The following is a 23,700-nucleotide window of genomic DNA, read 5'->3' as shown; positions in this document are numbered from 1 at the left end:
GCTATGAGGAATACAGAGTGAATGGAACTTTGAGGGCAAGGCATGAGACAAAGCCTTGCTGAGTTGGAATGGTTACTTATTTGGTGAGTCTAGGTAGTTACCTGGGAGAGATAAATTGGCACACACAGCCCCATTCCCTACCTATCCCCGACAGTGGAAATAACACCTAACTCCATCCTCCTCACTAGTCTTTAACCCTCAGTCTCTCCTTGTTCAGTCCAGTCCAGCCTGGCCCAGCCCAGTCCCCAGCCTCAAACCAAGAGCCCAGAGGCACCAGGTAAAGGGGCTTGTCCAGGGCTTCCAGAAGGGATATAGGTGAGGGACTCCCATCTCTCTGTTGTGGGATGGCACACTGGGTCATCCTTAATTGAGAAAGAGAAGAAACTCTGTGTCTAGGACCTGGCACAGTTGGCCATGAGCAGATTCCAGATGGCTCTGACCTCCTTGTCCTCTCCCACTGATGTGCCCCAGGGTCAGCAATGATGGGAAAACCAAGGGAAGAAGCCTGAGATCATAGGAGCCAAGTAGGTACTGTCAGAGATGGAGAGGATCAGGCTACAAGCATAGAGAGAGGGCTTCCAGCTGCCACTAGGGAATGGCTCCTGGACATCTTGCCTGTCTGCCCCTGCCCCTCCCACACTGGCCTCTCCCATCTGCCATTGTCCCAAGAGCCTTTTCCCTACTTCACACACCTCTGAATAACCTAAATCATTTACTGCTCAAAGGGCCTGGCAAGGGGAATCTGGCTCTCCCTTTGCTACTACTGTCACACCCATCCCCAAGCCTAAAGTGAGGGGACTGAAGAAAAAAGGGTTTGTCCAAGGTTCAAATGGATTAAAAATAACAACTAACCTTTATGTCTCCTCCCACCCCTTCTCCCCTGTAGCTCCCTATTGCCTCCAGGAACAAATATAAAATCCTGTTTGGCTTTTAAAACCCTTCCCACCTTTCCCCTCCCCTCCCATGATCCAGTCTCCTAGCCATTCTTCACACATGACATGCCCCTCATGCCTGGAAGGCCTGCTCTTCTTCCTCACCTCCACCTCCTCCAGGCTTCCCTGGATTCCTTGGAGACTCAGCTCAAAACTCACTTTCTTCAGGAAAGCCTCCCTTCAAGCTATGCCTTCCTTCTGAAAGGACTGGGGTTTTTGCCTTTGTATTCACAAAGCTTAGCAAACTGCAGGTGCCACGTAGTGCCTGGCATACAGTAAATGCTTAATAAATACTTGTTGACTGACTGAGTAGAGTGCTTTATCCACAACAATCCTGCTAAGTACTAGAGATATCACCCCCAATTTCCAGAGAAAGAAAGTGAAGCCCAGAGGAGAGTTGACTCAACCAGGATTAAGTGAGAAGGATCTGAGGTAGAGTTTCCTGACTCCAGATTCAGCCCTTGAACCACTATTCCATGATCCACAGAGCCTGGTATACAGTAGGTACTTAAATAAATGCTTATTGATCAGTTGATGTTATGCCACACTGGACTGGGGCTGTGCAGGGATATATACTGGAAAGAATTAGAGAAAAGAAGCAATAGGATGCTAGATGCAGAAGGGAGCAGTTCATCTCCTACTAAGGCCCTGCCCTTACCACCCTCTAACCCCGTTCCCCCTACCAGGTTCAAGCCTGGAGATCCTTTTATGGGACAGAGATAATGTTAGAAGCCATAAGTCAGGACCATGGAGAGTGCAGACATCTGCTCCTAGGTACCAGTACGGGCCAAACAGAAGGTAAGAGGTTGAGCTTGAATCTCAGGCACTCCCAGCTCAGCCAGCAGCATCAGGCTATCAGGACCAGCTCCCTTGGTGGGGGTGGGGGGCAACACGCATGCAGGTCGTGAGGAGCGTGTGAAAAGCGTGTGAGGAGAATGTAAGGAACAGCTAGAAACTGGGGCAGGAGCAGACTATGCTGGGTTCCAGCCGCAGCCCCAAAAAATAGGAGGAAAAAATAGCATCACCAAAGTAAGACCAAGATACATCTTCTATCTCCTCCTCCACCCTCATCCAATGCCCCATGTCCAGGGAATCAAGCAAAGGGAAGAGGCTTGTCTGTGTCACCACTGGGGTCCCAGCCCAATGACTCTTAATCAGGAAAGAAGAAAGACAGCATAGCTCAGAGAGGGAAGCTGGAAAGGAACAAAGAGAGGGAGGGAGGAAAGAAGAGAAAAGGGAAAGAAAAAGATAAGAAGTGATGGGGTAGGGTTCATTTCCATCTGCATCAATAACTCCTTTTTAGAGAGAGAGTATAAAAAAAGGTTCTCCCCAGTCCCCCAACAGAGAGAGGGGGAGAGGGAGACAAGTAGACAGATAAGGAAGATGAGAAGAGGGAAGAGAAGAGGGAGTGGGGTTTATCTCTATCAATAATTCCTTTTTTGGGGTGGGGAGAGGGTTCCCCCAATCCATAATCATCTTATAGAGGAAGAGAGGGAAGGAGGGAAAGAGAGAGGTAAGAAGGGAAGGAATAGGTTCATTTCTATCAATGACTCCTTTTGGGGAGTAGAGAGAGGGTCTCCTCCAATCCCACAATCATTTTACAAAAGAAGAGAGGGAGGGAGGGAAGGAGAGACAGAAGAAAGGAGAGAACAGAATTCATCTCTATAAATGACTCTTTTGGGGGGAGGTGGAGAAAGGGTCTCCGCCACCCAAGATAAGGGGATATAGAGAAGAGGCTATGTGAGTATGTCAAAGGAGAGATTTGGCCCTCATGTGTCTGTCAGAAGGATGAATGGGGGGGGAAGCAGAGCTGTCAAGAACCCTTCATTAAAATGTCATTAAAGCATAGCAATGGGGTGATGCCTAGCTTCCTTCAGGGCTCAGCTCACGTACTATCTCCCTGCAGGAAGCTTTATCTGATCCCCTGGTGGTCACGCTCTGTTTCCCTCTTCCTCACAATATAATTTATTACTATTATTACTTGGAGAGATGGGGGCCAAATGGGTAATTTCAATGATGTGGAGAAATCCCCCAGGAGGAGCCCCATCTACCCCCAGGTCAGCACCTGCTCTACAATTTTAGAGCCTGAGAGAGTTGTCTGGAGACATTAAGTGACTGACTCATCCTACCCAACCTGTGTGGCAGAGGAAGCCCTTGAACCTAGGACTGTCTGACCCTGAGGCTGGCCCTCTAAAGGTATCACCCCCATTTAGATATACCCAATGATCACTCAAGAGATTGCATGGTACAGCAAAGACCTCAAGGTCAGGAAGATGAGGGTTCGGGTCCCACCATTGACATATAGGCAGTGTGACCCTGAGCAAGTCACTTACTCCAGCCTAGATGCTAAATCACAGAGCTGTAGATCTCATTTTACAAATACCCTTTCATTGGGTTCGCCCAGCACCCCTGTGGGTAGTTGTTATTACCATCCCTATCTTAGGGATGAAATCAGGACTCAGAGACATCAAGCAATTTGCCCAAGGTCACACAGCAAGGAAGTATCTCAGGAGGGATTAGAACCCAGAGCTTCTGAATTCCAAGGCCAGGCCTCTGTGCCCAGCATCATGCTGCCCCTATGTTAACATATGTAGTTACAGGCTGCATCTGCTCAGTAAGCTCTGGAAAGGCAAGGATTTGCATTGACATTTGTCTTTGGAGCCCTGGCACCCAACACAATGCCTGGCACATTGGAAGCCCTTAGTACATGTTTACTGACTTCGCTTGGCTGGACAGCCAGTGGTGATGGCCTTCAGTCTGTCAATCATAGTATGGACTAGGAGTCCCTAGACTCCAGGACATTCCAAGTCACCCAGATGGGCAGGACAGAGGGGCAGAGAGGCAGTCACCAGGGGATCAGGGGGCAAGGGGCTCTGTCCCAAGGAGGAGAGAGCCTTCCTGGATGAGTCACTGGGACCCTGTCTGAAATGGGGCTGGGATCCAATCAGTCCTCCTCCTCAAAAAAGGGGAGCATATGACAAGAAATCAAAAATTACGTCCAACACCATTATAAATACTTATAGGTAAGGAAACTCTTACCCCACACCACATAGGTCTAAGTATTAGTCAGGAGTCATCACTCAGGCCCGTCAAGATCATTCTGGAGCCTTATCGGCATTAGCTCCCTGCCCTGTTTCCAAGCTTCGTGTTGCTTACAAAGTTGATAAATATGTACAGTATGTATCTATGCCCTCATCATCATTACTGATAAAAATGATGACCAACAAGATGCTGAGGACAGATCCCTGGGGCACTCCACCATAGACCTCCAAGTTGAATTCAGGCCATTACTGACTCTTCTTTGGGTCAGACCATTCAGTCATAATACATACTTCTATGGTTGATAAAACTGACCTGTCAGCTAGACAATGTCTGCCCATCTTTTCCACAAGGACAGAATGAGACACAACATTTCCAACAATGCATCTAAGTCTGGGGCACTTTCAAAAGAGAAGTGGAAAGGATGCTAGACTTAGAATCAGAACTCTAGGTTCAAATCTCACCTCTGCCATTTATTATCTGTGTGACCTTTAGTAAGTTACTTCAGCTCCTTGGGTTTCAGTTTGCACATATGTAAAATGGGAGGTTTGGAGGAGATCATCTTTAAGGTCTCTTATAGCCCTGAAGTTCTACCGGATATATAAAAATTGAGGAAATTGAACCAGATGCCTTATGTTCCTTCCAACTACAAATCTCTGATCCTATGATTAGAACCCAGGTCCCTTGACTCTGAGCCCCTCACTGGCTATTCTGGCAACAGGAATCTGGGTCATAGGATCATAAACTTAAGGTTGAAAAGGTCCTTGAAAGTCACTGAGTCCAATCCCCTCATTTTACAGATGAGAAAACTGAGGCAAACAGGATAAAGTGACTTGCCCAGGGTCACATAGCTCATAAGTGGTTAGAGCCAGATTTGAACTTGGGTCTTCCTGACTCCAGGCTGGGCTCTCTATACACTGAAGCATCAGATGTCTCTCAGCCTGTGATGGCAGGGCAGAGCAGAGCTGGGGGAATGTCTGGGCTAATGGATAATTGGCAAACAGAGAAAGAGAAGAGCAGCCTCCTAACTGGGGAGCCTCCTGAGTCCAGGCTCAAGCTGTTTTCCCCCAGGGGAGGCTCCGGAGACATCATCACTTAGAGCAAGAGGGAGGGGCAAGTCAGGGACCACTCACCCACCTGCTGCTCAGGTTCCCAGGCAGCCAAGGCCAGGGGAGGGGGCGCTCCATTAGGGGCCGCAGCTGTTTGGGGTCTTAATAAATGTTTCATTTTATACCGCGAATGAATAAGTAATGAATGGCAGCCACCACAGCCATAAGAACCCCAGCCGCTGCAGTTGTGATGGCTCCTGGGGCCCCCTGAGTGATCAGGAGAATGTCCCTAGGAAGGCAGAATGGAAACAGTGCTGCCCTCCCACCCCCAGCCCTTTCAGGCTCTTAATGGGGAAAGGGCTAAAGGAAGGAGGGGGAAGCCTACCACAAATGCAGACATGAGCCACTGAGGTTGCCATGGCAACTGGCCAGGTCCTGGATGCAGCTCAGAATCCTCAGCAGCCCCCCCCCCCCCCCAAACACACACACATTAACCTGAATCCTATCCTCAAATGGGGGAGAGATGCACCCTCAGCCCCAAAGTCCCCTAGTTCTAGCCCCCTACTTTTGCTCTGGAGTTCAGGGGACAGTATGTGGCTCAGGGTTCTGCACCCAGTGATCTCCGATGTCTCTCCCCAACTCTGAGGTTCTGAGGGTTTGGGCCCTGGTCACTTCCAAATCCTGGCATCGCCTGGGACTCAAGGAACATAGAACATAAATGAAAATCCAGGTCCTGGCACTTACCCCGGGCAAATCCCTCCACCACTCTGTGCCTCAGTTCCTTCAGTTGTAAAATGGGGAGAGGATCAAACTAGATGGTCCCTAAGGTCCCTTTTGGTTCTATATCTAAGTTCCCTGTGACTTGAGTTTGAATCCTGGCTCTGGCACTAGTTGGGAAACTGTGGGTGACATGATTGCTTTCTGTCTCTGGGACTGCTGGGGCAGTTTGCCACTTCTTTCTCCAGCTCCTTTGACATATGAGGAAACTGAGGTAAACAGGGCTAAGTGACTTGCTCAGGGTCACACAAATAGGAAGTTTCTGAGGCTGGATTTGGAATCACAAAGATACATCTTCTGACTCCAGGCCAGGCACTCTATGCACTATGGTGGCCCCTAGTTTCACCAAGAGTTAGAGCACCTAGGTTCAAACCCCACTCCAGATATTTACAACCTATGTGACCTTGGATGAGACACTCTCATTTGGGGGCCTCAGTTTCCCCAGAAGTAAAATGAGAGGATTGACTGGATAGCCTCTGAGGTCCCTTCCAATTCTCTAAGGCTCTATGGATGACCCATCCCCAGGGAGTGACTCCCTGCCCCCCCCTACTACCCCCCTCCCCCCCACTTCCCACTCGTTTCTAATCTTCTCTGTTCACTCCCTCACTCCATCATTCACAGCGTCTGAAGCCTCCTTCGAGGTGCTGGAGGCGGTGTGGGCTGCTTTTTATAGCCTGGCCGAGAGAGCGCTATATTCCACTCCCCACCTTTTCTCATTATTTTCCTAACAGCAAGGGTGGAGGATGGAGAGACGCTCTGGGATTCAGTTACTGTCCACTTTAGGGAGCACAGACGATGGGGGGGTGGGAGTGGTTCTGGGCACACCGTGCCCCATCTCCAGCCCTGCAGACAAAGGAGAAGGGTGGGCTGTCTGTGTGTGTCTGCATGTGCAGACACATGCGTGATTCTGTGTGCTCATCCGTGGGTGATGATGCCATCAGTGTGACTATGCCATGTTTGTGTGTCTGTATATGGCTGGGTGCATCTGCGTGTTCATTGTGATGGTGTGACTGTGCTGGAGTTTGCTTGTGATGGGCGTGAGCATCCGTGTTACTGTGTAGGCATCTATGTGAGTCTATGGGGTTGTGTGTGATCCTCTCTATGGGGGTCAGAATGTCTAAGCAATACCATGTTTAACCTCATATTTGTTTCACTGGGTCTCTGCGTATAATAATGCACTCTATGAACGTCTTTGTGATAGTCCCTATGTGTCTATGTGTCTCTCTTTGTGTGACTGGGGCTGTGATGGATGTCTACAGGGCCTGATGTTGGGGTGTGGCTTGGGATGGGAAGCCAGGGATTAGGGGCCTCAGTCCTGCCATCCCCCCTTGGCATCTGGCCCCAGCTGGAGATGGATCATTCTATCAGTGGCTGCGGGCAACAGCATCCCCATCCAGAGGGGAGGGCACTGTGATCTGGCATTCACAGCAAACTCAAATTTATGTATAGCACTCTGAGGATACATATCTGTGATCTTTGGTGCTCACAGCAGCTCTGGGAGGTGGGTGCTATTATTATGCCCATTGAACAGAAGAGGAAACCAAGGCTCAGAATGGTAAAGGCACTTGTCCAGGGTCCTGAGGCTGAGGGGTATCTGAAGCAGGATTTGAACTCAAGTCTTCTTGTCTCTAAGCCCAAACATGCACTCGCTAGCTCAGTCCCATCCAGCATGAGCATTCATTACTCTCTTCTCTTAGAAGCCAGGATGGGTGGGGATGGGGCAGCCAGTGGAGTTTTTCCAGGGATAGTCCTTTCCTGCTCCTCCCTCCCAGGTCCTTCTGACCATATTGTGTGTGTGTGTGTGGGGGGGGATGATAGATGTCCCCAGACGCACACAGCTTACCCTCACCTATCTCCCCCAAGAGAGCTAGGAGAGAAGGACACAAAGAATGGGGAGAGGCACACAGAGCAGTTGGGCTCCCAGGCGCTGAGATTTAGAGCTTCCCCTTCCCCAACCAAACTGGTTCCTAACAGCTACCTTAGAATGCTCCACACTGGCTAGAACTGGGGGGAAGGGGAGACCTCTCCTTTGCCTGCTGTCTATGTGTGGGAGAGCATGCTGGACCTGGGGATAAAAAGTCCTGGGTTCAAATGGCAATGCATACCACATGGGCTTATAGCCTCTCCCCAAAGCTCTTCAGAGCACTCCCCTCCTTCCCCAGGCCAGGGTTGCCATGGAGACATAAGCCAGTGGTCAAAAGGAATGTGGGTGGGAAAGGGATAAAGGGAAGATGCCAGCAAGCCCCCAAGAGCTCCCCACCTCAAGAAACTCCAATGGCTCCCTACTGCTTAGCTTAGGCTTTGAAGACTTAGACCCCCCAGTCTCTCTGGTTCTAGCCTGTCTTTCCAGACTAATTCACGTCATCCGCTCCCACCCCATATACCCTACATCTCAGCCAAACCGTATCAACTGCTCTTCCTTAGACTTGGCATCTCATTTCCCAATGCTGTTTCCAACACCTGGAACACATTCTCTCCTCAGGTTCACCAGTCAGAAGCCCAGCCCTCCTTCAATGCTCTCTTGGCTCAAGTTTTTCTGGACCCCTCCTTATCAGGGCTTTCCACCAGATTACCCTGCCTATACTCATCCATTTACATACTGTAACCCTCCAGTAAAATTCAACAAACATTTGTCAAGCCCCTGCTGCTGTCTGGCACTGGGGAAGCGGACAGAAGTCCACCTAACTACTCCTGTCCTGCCCTCAAGGCCCTTACCCTCGGCCGAGGAGAAACATATATGTAGAAAATGAAAAGAAAGCATTTTTCAGGGGGGAAGGTACAGAAGCTTGGGGGATGGGGGAGAAATCAGGGTGGGCTACCTGGAGGAGATGGTGTGTGAGCTGAGTTTGTCGTACAGACAAGCTATGCAAAACCACAGAAAGCAGAGGCTGAATATCGTGTATGGGCCGCTAGCGAGCTAGTTTGGAAGGAACAATGTCCAGGAGGAGAAGGCGGCCTAATACGCCTGAAAAGTTAGGCAGGACCAGGCTCTAAAGGCCTTTAAATACCAAACAGGGGAGTTTGTGTTGGATCTAATAGGTCAGAGTTAGTTTATGGGATGACACGGTCAGGAATAACATGTTGGCAGCTGCTCGAATGATGGCTTGGAGGAGAGAGACAGGAGGCAGAGAGGCCAAACTGGAAGCTTTTAAATAGCCCAGTGGAAAAGTGATGGCAGTTTGAATTGGGGGGCTGGGAGGTGAGAAGAGGAAAGGGGTTCGATGGGAAATATGAAGGATTGCCAAGTCTTGGCAAAAGGTTGGACGTGAGGATGAGAATGAGGGGGAGGGGAAGAGTGGAGGGTGACTGCACTTGTTAACTTGGGTGAAGATGGAGGTACCCTCAAGAGAGAAGAAGGGGTTTGAGTTTTGTTTTGGCCATGCTGTGTTTGAGACATGTATGGGATAGTCAGGTCTAAAAGTTGAGGAGGCAGATCCAGCACTCAGGAGGGCAACTGGCACTGGAAAGAGAATGATCTGGGGGTCATAGCAGAGTGGGGGGAAATACTACTGGTGGCAGTTGATCAGATCACAACACAAAGTATATGGAGAACAGAGAGGGCCCAGGCCTGAGCTCCAGCATGCATCCCAGCATGGAACAGGAATGAGTATGATCTTGAAAAGGAGAGGTCAGACAGTCCAGAGGACAACCAAGAGAAGGCAGGATCCTAAAAACCCAGGGAGAAGAGAGTGTCTAGGAGGAAGGAAAGCCCAACCATGTCAGCCACTCTAGAGATGTCAAGAATGATGAGCACTGAAAGGTCCTCAGATCTGGCAATTAGGAGATCACTGGAATCTTAGAAAAGGTCAGAGCTTGTTAATGGATGAGGTCAGCGACCAGGGGCTGAGAAATAGTACGGAGAAGGAGGAAGCCATGAGAGCAGGCAGCCTTTTCTAGGTGTTTGGCTGAGAAAGGAAACAGATACAGAGGGGACAGAAAAAGAAGAAAGGATCATAGGGTCAAGCAAGAGTTTTTTAAGGGAGTGAAGAATTGGTTTTTTAAGGAACAGGGAAGGAGCTGGATTATAAAAGACTTAAAATTAGGGAAAGAGGGGATGCCTAAAGGAGCAGCTCCCAGAGGGATCTGGAAGAAAAGGGATCAAGGATTCATATAGCTGGAGGTGGATGGGGAGGCGGGGGAACTTCCATATCAAACGTAAGCACCATGAGCCTTTGTCTCCCCAGTGCCTAACACAGTCCCTCATACCCAGTAGGCACTTAATATATGCTTGTTGGATTGGATTGGATTGGGCAAAGTCGCTTAGTTCAACCAAGATGCCATGCCCGAGGGCAAAGCTGGTACCAGTGATGGGCCTTTGGGGAATAATCAGAGAAGTTCAGTTTCCTGATCCTTCCAGAGTGAACCACCCACACAAGCCCCATGGGACATAGGAAACCGAAAGGAGTGCAGAGACTGACGGAGCAGGGCAAGAAGGGATCATAGCATCGTTGGATCCTAAGTCTAAAGCCACAAGGGGCCTCAGAGCTAGTTGGACCTCAGTTACCTGGACCAATCCCCTCATTTTACAGATGAGGATACTAAAGTCTGGGAGGTTAAGTGACTTGCCCATAGTCATACGGGACCAGGATTTGAGTTCAGGTTCTCCGACTACAAATCCGGAACTTCCAAGAACGCTCTCCCAGATCATGCCCCTGAGTGAGTCTCCAGAGCCCTCTCTGGAGTTTGGCCACAAACACCACACCTCACATTTGAGCCATATGGGTCACCATTCTCCAACTGGTGGGCACAGCACAGGGCTAAGAAGCTCCCCTAGGGCCACCCAGACTCCAGCTCAGGCTTTCACCAATCTATCTTCCTCCCCCCAACAATGGCCCTGATCTAGCCCAACCAGGAACAAGCCCAGAGCAAAAGAGGAAAAAAGCCATATTTCAGTCTCACCCCCTCCTGCCAGCCTTCAAGGCCCAGCCAAACTCTTACCTCTTCTAGGAAACCTTCCCAGATAACTGTACCCCACAGTCATCCTGGCACCCCAAGAACTATCAAGGGAAGCCCATCCTTGGTCATGTGACAGGGTAATAGATCTAGTGCTAGAAGGGGCCTCAACAGCCATCTATTCTATCCCCCTCATTTTACAGATCAGCCAACAGGCCCAAGGTCTCAAAAGTCATAAAAAACAAGGGTAAGATTTGACTCCAAAGCCTCTTTCCCACTGTGTCACACAATGTCTCCTAAACCATCCTGAACTATCCTTGGTGTCAGCTCTCCAGATCCAGGGCCTGGGCCTCACTTCCACCCTGGTCTTCCCAGCAGAGTGGCAAAGAACAGACCCCCAAGTGGGGAGACAACAATAGAAACCAGCTAAACAAGTGCCCACCTAATGGAATCAATCTTTGTGGTTCAGTTGTTTTCAGTTACATCCGACTCTTCGTAACTCCATTTGGGGTTTTCTTGGGAAAGGTACACAAGTAGTTTGCCTTTTCCCTTCTCTAGCTCATTTTATAGATGAGGAAACTGAGGCAAACATGGTGAAGTGACTTGCCCAGGGTTACACAACTAGTGTCTGAGGTCAGATTTGAACTCAGAAAGATGAATCTTTGCCTGGGACCTCCTAGCTGCCCCAATCAAATCTTACTATGTTCTAAGAAACAGTAACTATAAGGAATGCAGAGAAGCATAGGAAGATGTGTATGAATGGATACAAAGTAAAGCAAGCAGAGTCAAGAAGGAAACAATTCACAGAAGACTGCAACAACGTAAGTGGGAGGATAAAAACAACAAAATGAAAACAGGATGCTCTAAATGATGAGCAAGCCTGACAGATCAGGAAACGGGACTGACAACATAGCCCCCACCCCACCCCTTCTTTGCAGAGATGGGGAACGATAGACACGGGAAGAAGGCAGATAACCAGAACCTTGGCTTCACTGAGGAGAGGGGAGGATGGTTAGCTTTTCCCCTTTCTAATTTGTCATAAAGGATGCCTACCTGAGAGGGGGTGGGGGAAGAATATATAGCAAAATGAAGGTGATGTAGGGACAAAAGATATATCAATAATTTTTTTTAGAAGACTGACAGGTTTAAAAAGAGAGAGGGAGGGAGGCACAGTGGGAGAGGGGGAGAGGAGAAAGAAAGAGGTTGGGGGAGGGAGCCCCCACCCACACCTCTGCTTGTCAGACTCCTCTCCAGGAGCCTGCCATTTTTTCCTCGGGACCTGCTCCCCGCTCCTCTGATACAATTTCATAAGGAAGGATAAGGAACATATGAAGGTGTCTGCTCTATGCAGGAAATTCCAAGAGTGAGCTCTTGGCTCAGTCCCAGACCAGGACCCTCATCTACTCATTGCTTTCTACCCCACACACCTAAAGCCACCTTGGTTAAAACTTGGGCAAAATTCCTCAACCTGGGCCTGACTGATCTATGCTGCTTTTGAACTGTCTCCCTTGACCCCTACTGGGTCCCCAAAGGAGAAATGGCTCTTTTCCCACAATAGCATCTTCCAAGCCCCCAGTCCCAAAGACCCCCTAGGTAGCAATTAAGAAGGGTGGGGCAACACAAGAGTGACTGTTCTTCATTAAGAACCTGAAAAATCAGCAGTGAGGGCTTTGGGTGTGTCTATGTGAGGGTGGGAAGGAAGAGAGAGTCTAGTGGGGATCAGGGAGGTTGGGCTAATGGAGGGAGATGAGGGGCTCAAGGAGGAGGGGCCTTGGGGACTCCGAAAGAAGGAGGGGGCTCACTTAATGAGGGCTGAGTGAGGGAGATAGGGATGCAGAGGCTGAAGGGAGCTCAGGGAGAGGGACAGGCATTAAAGGAGAATAGTCTCAGTAAAGAGGGATGGGGCGCCCAGGAGGGAGGAACAGGAGCTTCTTGGGGAAGATGAGGGTTTACTGGGGACGAATGAGGGCTCAATGAAATAAGGATTGGGGGTTAGAGAGAAACGAACTAGTTCATTCATTGGACAAGCATGAGGTGCTTTCTCAGGCCAGTGATGTATCCATGGGAACTCTCAGTACAGTAGCAAGGGGTGGGGGTAGGGGCTGCTAGTAGTCATGTGGGAGGCAGGCCCAGAGAGGGGCCTCCCTCCCTCCTTCCTCCCACATAAGGCTCCCTGGGGCCACTGAAGTAGTCAAATCAGAGGCAGGCACGCAGTCTCTAACTACCCCTGTCCCTTCCCCTCTCAATGTTCCCTTTCCATAGGTCACTTAGTCTGTGGAAACCACCCAGGCTAATTAAGTTAAGATCATTAATTAAGCAGTCAGTGGAGTCCCAGCTCTGTCCTCCAAAGCTGAGAAAGGGTGGGTGGATCAAGAAAGTCTTCCAGGGGTCATGGGGGAAGACCCAAAACTGACTTCAAAGGCAGCCGCAGAGGCCAGGGCTGGCTGCACTGGGCAGGGCCTGAGTAACCGGAGGGCAGCTAAAGGGCCCAGGATGACTCTGCTCTAGAGGAGGCACGCCCCAGTCTATCACACACAACATGCCTGTACATTCACACATTACACTGAAAAAATGGGCAAGCCACATGGCAAACCAGAGAAAAGGTTGAGTGGGGAACCCAAGCTCAGACCCCTAGCTTTCTCCCCACCAAACCCCCAGACCAGACCTCCTTGCTATCTCTATGTGAACCATGCATCCTCCAGACCTCACAGCCTACAAAGTGGGAACGGGGAGACACCCACTAGGCCCATCGTTGAAGGCTCAGCTCAGGGACTCCTCCTCCAGGAAGCCTCACCTGACCACTGGGAGCCTTCTCATTGATATCTAGCTTCCCTGGGCAACTCCGAGACTCGAGCTCATGGCGGCAGCACTTAATTACATACTGTCTCCTCTCCTATCACTCTGATGTTTCCTATGGGCGCATCCTGTTTCTCCAGACAGGCTTCATGTTCCCCTTGGGCAGGGCTTCTGTCTTTTCCTTCTCCTGGCTTCTTCCCACCCACCCCCCTGCCCCAAAATCAAGCTGAAGTCTAGGGCTGGCCTATCATTCACCTCAGACCTGCTGAGGCAGTGTGGGACAGTGGTAAGGGCCCTGCACTGTAGTTAGAGGACCTAGGTTTGAATAATGCTAAATAGCAACAGCTCACATATATAGAGCACTCCAAAGTTTGCAAAGCACTTACCATGTTACCTCATTTAGTCTTCACAACAAGCCTGGGAAGGAGGTGCTAGTGTTGTCCACATTTTACAGATGGGAAAACTGAGGCAGGGGGCAAGAGACTTACTAGTAAATAAATAAAGCTGGATTTGAACTCAGAACTTCCCGAGTCTAGCACCCTATCTGCAGATCACCTAGATCTAGCCACCTTTTATGTGACCTGGACAAACTGTTTAACTTCTTTGGGTCTGTTTCTTTAATTAGCCAAAAAGCATTTATTAAGAACCTACTATGGGTCACAGAGCAGTTAGATGGCACAGCAGATAGAGCTCCTGGCTGGGCATCAGGAAGACTCATCTTCGTGAGTTTGAATCTGGTCTCAGACACTTCCTAGCTGCGAGACCCTCCAAGTCACTTAGCCCCGTTTGCCTCAGTTTCCCCATCTGTAAAATGAGCTGGAGAAGGAAATGGCCAACCCCTCCAGTATCTACTCAAATGGGGTCAAGAAGGTTGGACGTGACTGAAATCACTAAACAATTATGGGTCACATACTTCATTAAGCCTTGAGGACATAAATGCAGACAAAAAAACAATCCCTACTTTCAAGTTGCTTATTATACTCTACAGAGGGAAACAAGGAACATATAATGTTTCTTCATCTATGTCAAGAGGTCTAAATCTATGATCTTGACACTCCCTAGGTCACTTCACCATTATAGGCCTCAGTTTCTCCATCTGTACAATGGAGAGTTTGGACCAGATGAGCTCAGGGGTCTGTGTCCAAGCTAGAAGGGAGCTGAGAGGTCAGCTGGCACCAACCTCCCTCACCCCTTAACCACCATTACCATTTTACCAGTGAAGAAACTGAGGATAAGATCTGTCAACTCACTGGCCCAGATCACACACACAGTGTGTGAGAGAGACAGAATTTGAACCCAAGGCCCTCCAAAGACTTAATCCTGTGCTTTCCCCACTACACTCGGTCACCTCTAAATCCCATATCTTCCTCCTAGAATTCTGTTAAACTTGGCAGACCAGTCTGCCCAACTTGCCCTCACCCCCAGTCGCATTCCTCTTATAGGGAGGGCAGAGAGCTAGGAGTAGAGGTCAGGGCCTGGGTGGGGCTGAGGATGAGAAGAAGGGCCTTGGGGCTGGAGCGACCTGAACATCTGTCTCCTCAACAGCTGGGAGCCTCCCTCTCCATCAGCCTAAAAGGTCTCCATTCTTCCCTGATGCACATTAGCTCAATTACAGCCTGGAAGGCAGGAGAAACAATGGTCCCACTCACCCAGATGGATTTTGGGGAGGGGAGGGAGGATGGAGAACAAGACAAGAGGAGTCTGGGATACTCCCTCAAAGGGGAGGCCCAACCTGCAGGAAGAGGGGCAACAGGGACCCAGGGCCTGGCCCGGTGGCTGATGGAGGAGAGGCAGCTGCGGGGCGGGTGGCAGGGAGAGCAGGAACCCCATCCCACAGCGCCCACAGAGTTTCTGTTCTAGAAGTTTGCAGTAGAAGGAGGCAGCTCTTGGGTTGGTTTCTGGACCCACAGCAGTAGGAATGCTAATTAATGAGGTTAGTGCTAATTAATGAGGCTCAGGAAGATAGGGAAGGAGGGGAGCTCCAGGATGAGACACAGGCAATTCTCCTCTCCCATTTCTCGAATCTCTGCACAGACAAGAAGGTCCCACAGAGGCTACTAGGGACTTCCCTTTAAACCAGGACAGCCTCAGTGAGCTCCGTAGGCCAGGACCTGACACATGAGGACCCCTCCCCCCAAATGGCTTCAAGTTCCAGGTCACAGCATTCATAGACCAGGCCTCCTCGAGCTTAGGGCATAATTAATAGGTCCACCGAGCTATTCCTGGAAGGAGCCTCAGCAGCCAAATAATCTTTCTCCTTCACTTTACAGAGGGGAAAGTAGAGGGCAGTCACTTGCCAAACATCATTCAAGTGGTGAATAGAAGCAGCATTTGAACTCAGGGCTGCTGATTTCGGAAACAATGCTTTTTTTTTCTACTTTCCCATAATACCTTTAACTGCTCTAAGAGGTAGCTTGGCAGAGGAAGGCTGGAGCTGACTCACTTCTCTAAATGGGACTCCCCAGCCCTGTCCATGGCTCTGGTCTCCCCAGTACCACCATCTTCCTCCTCCTCTTTCCCTTCTTCCTTCCACCCCTCTCTCTCTGTCTCTCCCCCTCCTCCTCCTCATCATCACCCTCCTCCTTCTCTTCTCCTCCTGCCTCCCTCCTCTTCTTCTCTCTCTTTCTCCCTCTGCCCAAGACCTTCCTCTCATCTGCTCAGGGATCTGGTAGAACCAGAGAATTTCAGAGCTAGACAGGACTATAGAGATCATCTTGTCTGACCCTCTGCCTGGCACACACAGGGTTGCCTTGGCTCTGTCTTCCTCATCATCATGGCCTCTGAACCCAATAGGCTTTGAAAACTTGTCTCCGGGTCCCCAGTTCTCAAGTTCTTGCACACATGCATACACACACACACACACACACACACACACACACACACACACACACAGTGGTTACTAGACTGGGGAGACAGACATGGCTGGTTAAGTCAGAACCATATCCCCAGGGAGAAGGGAGTGGCTATCTGGCTGACCTCTGAGCACAGTTGCTCAGCCTGTGGACTGACCCTGAGGTGCAACCATCTAGTCCCACCTTTGAAGACACTGACCCCCAACTATAACCCTCCTGCCACCAACCCCTGAATATGACCTCTTGGGAATTAGATTTTGAAAATAACTGTCCAAGCCATTGAGACCAACCATCTGGACATTGACCCCTATTCATGACTGCCCAGTGAATGACCCCAGAGGGCTCTAGCCCCACACTCACCATCTGGAGGTGTCGGAGGCGGCTGCGTGAAATGATTCCCAGGTTTGTCTGAAAATAGAGAAGAAATACAGATGTCAAAATTCAAACATCCACCAAGTAGTACCCCCTAGTGCTCCCCAGCAGCCATTATGCTGGGCTCCTAATTCACCAATAAGCTAAATCCTTCAGCCCCGACCCCTTCTGAAGACTCAGATCACCTCAGACTCTTAGCCCAACCCCAAGCAGAGAAACCCCCCCATCCACAGATAGAAGACTAAGGTTACCCCGACAGCATTCAGCACCAAAACCTGTCTGAGTTCTCCCAAAATCTTGGGCCCCAGCAAACCAGCCAGCCCTCCCTTGTGGGGGAGCGACAGGCTGAAGCACAGAATGGGGGACCCAGCAGAGGAAAGGCTAGAAACCAGGAGTGCCCAGCCCTTCCCCTCTGGTCAGTGACCACAGAACCAAATCTTGATATGAATAAGACTGGAAAAGTGGTTGGGGCCAGTTCCCCTGAGCTCAAGGAGAAGCCCCCCTTACCACCCCAGGTACTTAAGGGGAGCTAGGTTTTAGGGTCATTACTTCAAGCTCTTTGCCCCTGGTTTCCTCTTCCCCTATAAGTTCAGCAGGAGCAGAGGGGTTGTGCCCTTTTCTGCCATGTGCAGTGACGGCGCATCCTCCACCCCTCGGTGAGGCTGCCAGTGTTCCACTGTCTCAGTCCAGGGCCAGCTCCCCAACCCCAAATGCTACACAGAGGCCAGAATGGTCCCTGGGTCACAGTTCAGGTCTGGGATTCTGTTCTGCATGAGAGCAAGCAGCACAGCCCATGACCAGGGCTGGGGGCCACCAGGAGGCAGGTCTGCTAAGGACCCAGGCATTTAGGGCTAGGCAGGACAGATTAAGGGTGCACCCAGCACTGCAGGCTGGCCACCTCTTATACCCACATCCAAAACTAAGCCAACCCACTCTGATCCCCTGCCAATTTCTTGTCATCTCTAACCCAGCCCCCCATTCCTTCTATTCTCCCCGGAAAACTGGGGAACAGGTCAGAGCGCACAGGTAGGGCCAAAGAGACAGCCAGGGCGATGATGCTCAGAAAGGCGGATGGGGTTGCAGGTCCCTCCAAGGGGCCTAAGACACCTACAGTTGTTGAGGAAGAGAAGTACAGCGAAGCCCAGCGTGGAGGTGGCCAGGAGAATGAGGCAGATGTTACAGGGGATCATGAAATAGCGGACGACCAGGGACACCTTGTGCTGATACAGCTGGTCCCGATCCAGGGCCGAGGGCATCGCGGGGTACTGGCAGGCGGTCATGGCCCTGGCCCTGGGCCCCGCCACGGCAGCCACGCCCCCCTCCGGGGCCCCTGGGCCGGCCTCGACCCAGGCAGTGGCCCTCCGGTAGAGGTCACGCCCAGAGCCTGAGCTGCCCCCAGCTGAAGAGGGGGGAGACCACTCCCCCCATCTTGAAATTCCCAAGGAGTTGCTTGCAGTCAGGGACCCGGGAAGAGAAAAAGCCGAAGGAGCAGGGCGTGAGAAGGGGCGGGGATCACTAATCCACCAGTCTCTCTCCCAGGAGACTGAAAGGCTGAAGAAGCAGGTGGGGGAAAGGGGTCAGCTCCAGGCTTCAGTCACTCTTGCTGCTTCTCCAAGGGGGAAGATTCCAGAAGGCACACTGCACCCGCTAATCCCAACTTGGTGGGGAAGCAGGTGGAGTGTGCAGGAAACCCAAGGCTGAAGCCTCCCCCTCGGCCCCCTCCCCGGGCTTAGTTGTAATCCCAAAGGTGGGGGGAGGGGGGAATCCTTCCCAAAGCCAAAGTCTCCCCCAGTTCTCCAAGGGAGACCCTGGCCGAGGCGGGGGGGTCACCTGTGCCCTCGAGAGGCACAGTGGTCAGGCATCCCTGATCCTCCTCCAGCGCTCTCGGGCCCCCCTGTCGACCCTCACAGCAGCTCCCCAAGGCTCCAGCTCAGCGGCAAGCCCACCTGGGGCCTCTCCACGCCCCATCGCCTGCCCCGCCCAGGCTGGGGCCTCTGGCTGCTCCTCCCCTGGGGGCTGGCCCCCCTCCTCATGCTGCTGGGACCCCGGCTCCCAGATGAAGTCCTGGCGCGGGTCTCCTGGCCAGCCTTCACTTGGGGAAGAGAAGGGCTCTCAGAAAACCGATCCCCCTTGCTCCGGGGCTCTCTTCAGTTCAGCGGGTGCCAGCCCCTCTCTGGATGGCAGGTGCCCGGCTCCCTCCCCACAGACGGGCTGTTCTACGAAGCCGGTGCCAGCAAAGAAGACGGTGCTGCGGTGCTGCCTCGGGAGCTGAGCGGAGAGGACGCCGGACAGGAAGGAGAGATCAGGGATGGACTGACGAGAGAAGAAAGGGCCGGGGGCAGCAGGCTCGGCGGCGGCACAGCCCGGCTCCCTCCCGCCTCCTCCTTGCCAGCCAGCCTCAGTGCTGGGGGGCGGCAGCGGCGGTGGCAGCCAGAGGCAGCCAGCGGGCGAGAGAGTGAGCCAGAGAGCGGCGGCAGAGAAAGCAGGCGAGGAAGGGCCCCCAGCCAGGCCGGCCGGCAGAAGGGAGGGGGAGCAAAGAAACAAAGGAAGGTGTCTCCGGGGAGCTCTCCCGCCGTCCTGGGGGAGCCCTCAGCCCGCAGGAGCAGGCGAGCAACAAGAAGGAGTGAGCCAGCGCCAGCGCGGGAGGGGAGGGGAGGGCAGGGCGGGCGGCGGGCGGGGTCACACAAAAGGAGCAGGAGCCTTGGGGAGGTGGGGACAGGCATGGGATTGGGCTGGGGGGGCCAGGTGGGAGCAGGGACCGGGGCAGGGAGGGGCCCCGGTGGAGAGGCAGCGTCAGCAACGTTGGGGGAGACCAGGGGAGGAGGGGCGGGAGGAAGGAGTCTTATCTATATATGCTCCGAGGGTGGGGGTGGGGGTGGGGCAGGGGCAGGGGCAGAGAGTACCCTCGCCAGGCTGGTCCTTCACTGCCCTATTCCCCTGAGGCTTGTGGGTGCAGGGGTATTTGGGAAGGACCTCTTATTTGTCTTCTGTTATCATGCATCCGTGTGTCTGACTGTCAGGGCGTGTCTGTGACAAGAGATTTGTGTGTATACGTGTGTTGGAGTATGTTTATGTATGTGTGTTTGGAGGGGGGTCTAAGCATCCATGTGTCCATATATGCATGTAAACTAGTCTCGGAGTATGTTTGTTTGTCAGTATGTATGGATATATCACTAGCTTTGTCTGGTTGAACCTTGAGTGTGCCCAGCAGCATGCCCAGTGTGTGCCCAGCAGTTTGCTCAGGTTGGAGCACATCAGAGGTCTAGCCATCCCATCTGACTGTGCATGGCTATGTCACTGCAGGGGGGGGGGGTCTGAATATGTCAATGTCACCAAGTGTCAGGGTAGCTATAGAGCTGAGTGTGCAAGCATCTGAGTGTCAGTGGAGGAGGGTGGTCATGCATTTGTTGTCAAGGGGAGTACATTGACACATCTGAGTCTTCGGGTGTCTGAACATGTCAGCGTGAGTGTGTCAGAGCAAGAATGGGGCAGGTGGGTGTGGCAGTGTCAGAGAATCTGAGTATATCCCGAAGCATCATCAAGTCAATGTGAACCCTGTATAATTCTGTATCTAGGTATGTCTGCACACAGAGGTATGTCCAGTTGTGTCAGTGGAGCTGAGTGTGTCACTGGAGCTGTGTCAGGTTGAGGGTCTGTGTGTGAGTGTGTCATTGGGGCTAATTGTGTCAGGCTGAGGGTCTATGTGTGAGTGTGTCTGTGGGGCTGTGTGTCACTGGAGCTGTGTCAGGTTGAGGGTCTGTGTGTTACTGTGTCAGTGGGGCTAATTGTGTCAGGCTGAGGGTCTGTGTGTGAGTGTATCAATGGGGCTGTTTGTCAGTGGAGCAGCGTATCAGGTTGAGAGTTTATTGTGAATATATCAGTGGGGCTGAGTGTGTCAGCAGGGTTGAATGTATCAGTGGGGCTGAGTGTGTCATGTATTAGGTTGAGAGCTTATTGTGACTATCAGTGGAGCTGAGTGGGGCTGAGTGTCTTGGTATAACTATTTTAGTGGGAATAGGTCAAAGTATCTGAGTCTAATGTCAGAATGGGTCTGTCACTGACTGTATATGTATGTGAGTATGTCACATCTGAGAGTGTGTTGGTGGCTCTGAGTGTCTTAGTATGAGGCTGTCACACTGTCAGGTCATCTGAATGTATGTCTATCCCAGTGTGTCTGTGTCTTTGTGTTGAGAGGTTTTAATATGTGATTGGAAACCCTGGACTCCATACCCAAGTGGCTGAGGGTGGGATATAGGGGAAAGGGCAGAGAAAAATCACCCAGTAATTCCCAGGTAGGTTGCTGGAGGGCATTTCCAACCCTTCCCATTTTCAGGTCTGCAAGACCTAACAAGACCCCCAAGTCAAAAAGCCTCTCCCAAGCTTCACTTAGAGAACATGTAAATAAGTTATATGCAAATGAATAATATGCAAATTAAGGAGGTCATCTCCCAAAGGATGCAAAGGGAAAGGCACAAGGATGTCCTCAAGACCATCTTTCCCCCTACTGGCCAACTCTGGAAATGGGGAGGGGAAACAGGCTGGTTCCCCAAAAGGGCAGCTCCTCTGGACAGGCCAGTGATGTCATACTATGCCTTTCTCCCACCGTATTTGGCACATGTGGGGGGATCAGGACCCTCTCTGCTGTTCCTGTCCTCCAAGTGGTGATGGTCGTGATAGCGTGGAGGAGGGGAGGAGAAGGGGGCAATAAGGTAGGGAATGGAAGGGGGAGAGGGAAATAAACCACCATAGCCCTGGAAGAGAGGTGGGTCCAGGAGTTGAATAGGGGGTCTGCTGAGGGCAAGTCCCTTCCTCTCTCTGAGACTCAGTTTCCCCCCTGTAAAAACAAAGGGGATGGATGAGATGTTCACTGGAGCCCCTCCCAGCTCTGATTCTATGAAAACTGCACCCCAAAAGATCTCCAAGTTTGCAGAGGCGCTGTTAGCCCAGCAAAGGCACAAACCAGCCCACCCCCACCCCAGGCAGAGCCAGTGCTCTGCCCTACTGGTGGGTCTCCAATGGTACCAAGTTCCTGCATCCACACCCTCTTCCCTGCTCGCTGGCTCCATACCTCATTCACTGAGCTCTTCCTGCAAGGAAACAGCGACCCTTAGTGGTCGCTGAGGGAACTACATTGGGTCTAGAGGAAGTCAGAGATGGATACCCTTCCAGCCTCTCCAGCCCCTGGTACAGCCATGAGAAGAGAGCCTGAGTGAGCGCCCCTGAGGCAGGAGGAGAGGTTGTCCTGGGGTGACCACCCTGGGGGCTGCTCCAGTAGGCAAGAGTCTCTCCCAGGACCCAGGGCACAATCCACTGCCCAACAGGTCTCCAATCCTCGATTCTTGTCTGGCTCAAGGCTCTGATGGTCAGCTCTCATTTCAAATTCTGCAACTGGGTAACAGGGAGGTGACGATCCCCAAATGGCCCGCATCACATGAAAGGGACAGCTTGGCTGAAGAGGACCAACCAGTGGGGCCTTCGGGATAGGCTGGGGGAAGAGGAAGAAGGGGGAGCACCCCACCCAAAGCCTCACTGTCATGCTACCCAAGCCCCCCCCACTCCCCTAGAGGCAATTCCTTCCTGAGTCAAGACTGAGTCATTGGGTTTGCTAAATGAGCAGAAATCTCTGCCCCCAGCCCTGAATTCCCTCGGGGAGGGAGAAGGCTGGATTCCAGTGGGTTCAGGTTACTGGCAGCCCTGGCCCCTCTGTGCCCAGCTCCACCTGTTAGGCTGTGGCCCTGCCTTGTCTGATCCTCGTGACAGAGAAAAGTATGGCCTGGCCCTTGAGTGAACAGGCAGGAGGCTTGGGTTCAGATTCTGTCTGGGGGACCTAGAACATCCTTTCCTCGTCTATATGTGGGATTAATTCAGTCTAAAAATGGGATGAATGACTACCATCCTGCTTCTTTCTGAGATACTGTGAGCATCCAGACAAGTTCCTAGGAGGTAATTTATTACCAAGGGCTTTGCAGTGAAATGAACCTACTGACCAAGAGAAATGAAGCACTCCTTAGCTATGGGCTCAGTCTGATTCACAGGATCATAACTTGAGAACTGGACAGCAGCCTCCAAGGTCACTGAGAGGTCATACAACTGGGGGAAAGGCTGCGTAACCTGACCAGGGTCACATAGATAGGAACGGTCAAGACTTGAACCCAGCTTCTTTGGCTAGGTCCAGCATTCTTTCCACTGACTCTCCCCCAAATGGGGGAGGAAAATGCACAGAGGAACAGCAGGGCCATGGTCCCCCCTGGGAAGAGCCAGACATCCAATATGCGCCAATCAAGGTTACATTTCCTGAGCTCAGACAACAGGCATTTAAATGCCTACGGGGTAGAGTGGAAAAGGAGCCTGGATATGGAATCAACAGAGATCTGAGTTCAAATTCTGACTCTGACAGTTTCCTGCTGTATGACTCCGTGCAAGTCATTTGACTTCTAAGACTCAGCTTCCCCATCTTTAAAATGGGAATAGGGACAAACCCTAGAGTATCAAAGAAAGGGGAATTATATGAGGGAGTTAATCCCTGCCCTGGAGGTTAGGCCAGTCAGAGAAGAATCTTTGGAGGATGGAAGCCAGGGATGGCAAAGGGAATAACAGAAGGCAGAGGTACTTGAGATTGAGTGAGGAGAGGGGATGCCGCTGCTACTACTACCACCACCACTAAAAATGGCTATAACAATGATAGTGATCCTAACTAGCATATATCTAGTGCCTACTGTGTGAAGGCACTGTGCTAACTAAGCACTTTACAAATATTATCTCATCTGAGTCTCACAATAACTTCATTTTACAATTGAGGAAACTGAGGCAAACAGACATTAAGTAACTACCCAAAGTCACACAACTGCTAAGTGTCTGGGGCTGGATTTGAACTCAGGTTTTCCTGACTCCAGGCTTCATCAAGTGCACCACCTAGCTGCCATATGTATGTTCAATATGGAGGAATGCCATGAGATAAAAATGGAGGGATTGGATGGGGTCAGATGGAAA

General features: G+C 51.5%; 1 protein-coding gene across 3 annotated transcripts in view; it reads right to left on the bottom strand.

Moving 5' to 3' along the window:
* The window catches only part of AGRN (agrin), an 86,704-nt gene that overhangs the window by 31,153 nt on the left and 31,851 nt on the right, over positions 1-23,700 (bottom strand). For all 3 annotated transcript variants that reach the window (XM_072608431.1, XM_072608433.1, XM_072608432.1), the window contains exon 3: positions 16,699-16,746. In XM_072608431.1, coding sequence (XP_072464532.1) covers positions 16,699-16,746 — 48 coding nt within the window. The remainder of the gene's footprint in view (positions 1-16,698; positions 16,747-23,700) is intronic.

Source organism: Notamacropus eugenii, chromosome 5, assembly GCF_028372415.1.
Source record: "Notamacropus eugenii isolate mMacEug1 chromosome 5, mMacEug1.pri_v2, whole genome shotgun sequence".
Classification (NCBI taxonomy): Eukaryota; Metazoa; Chordata; class Mammalia; order Diprotodontia; family Macropodidae; genus Notamacropus; species Notamacropus eugenii.
This window is presented reverse-complemented; position numbering and strand designations above follow the sequence as displayed.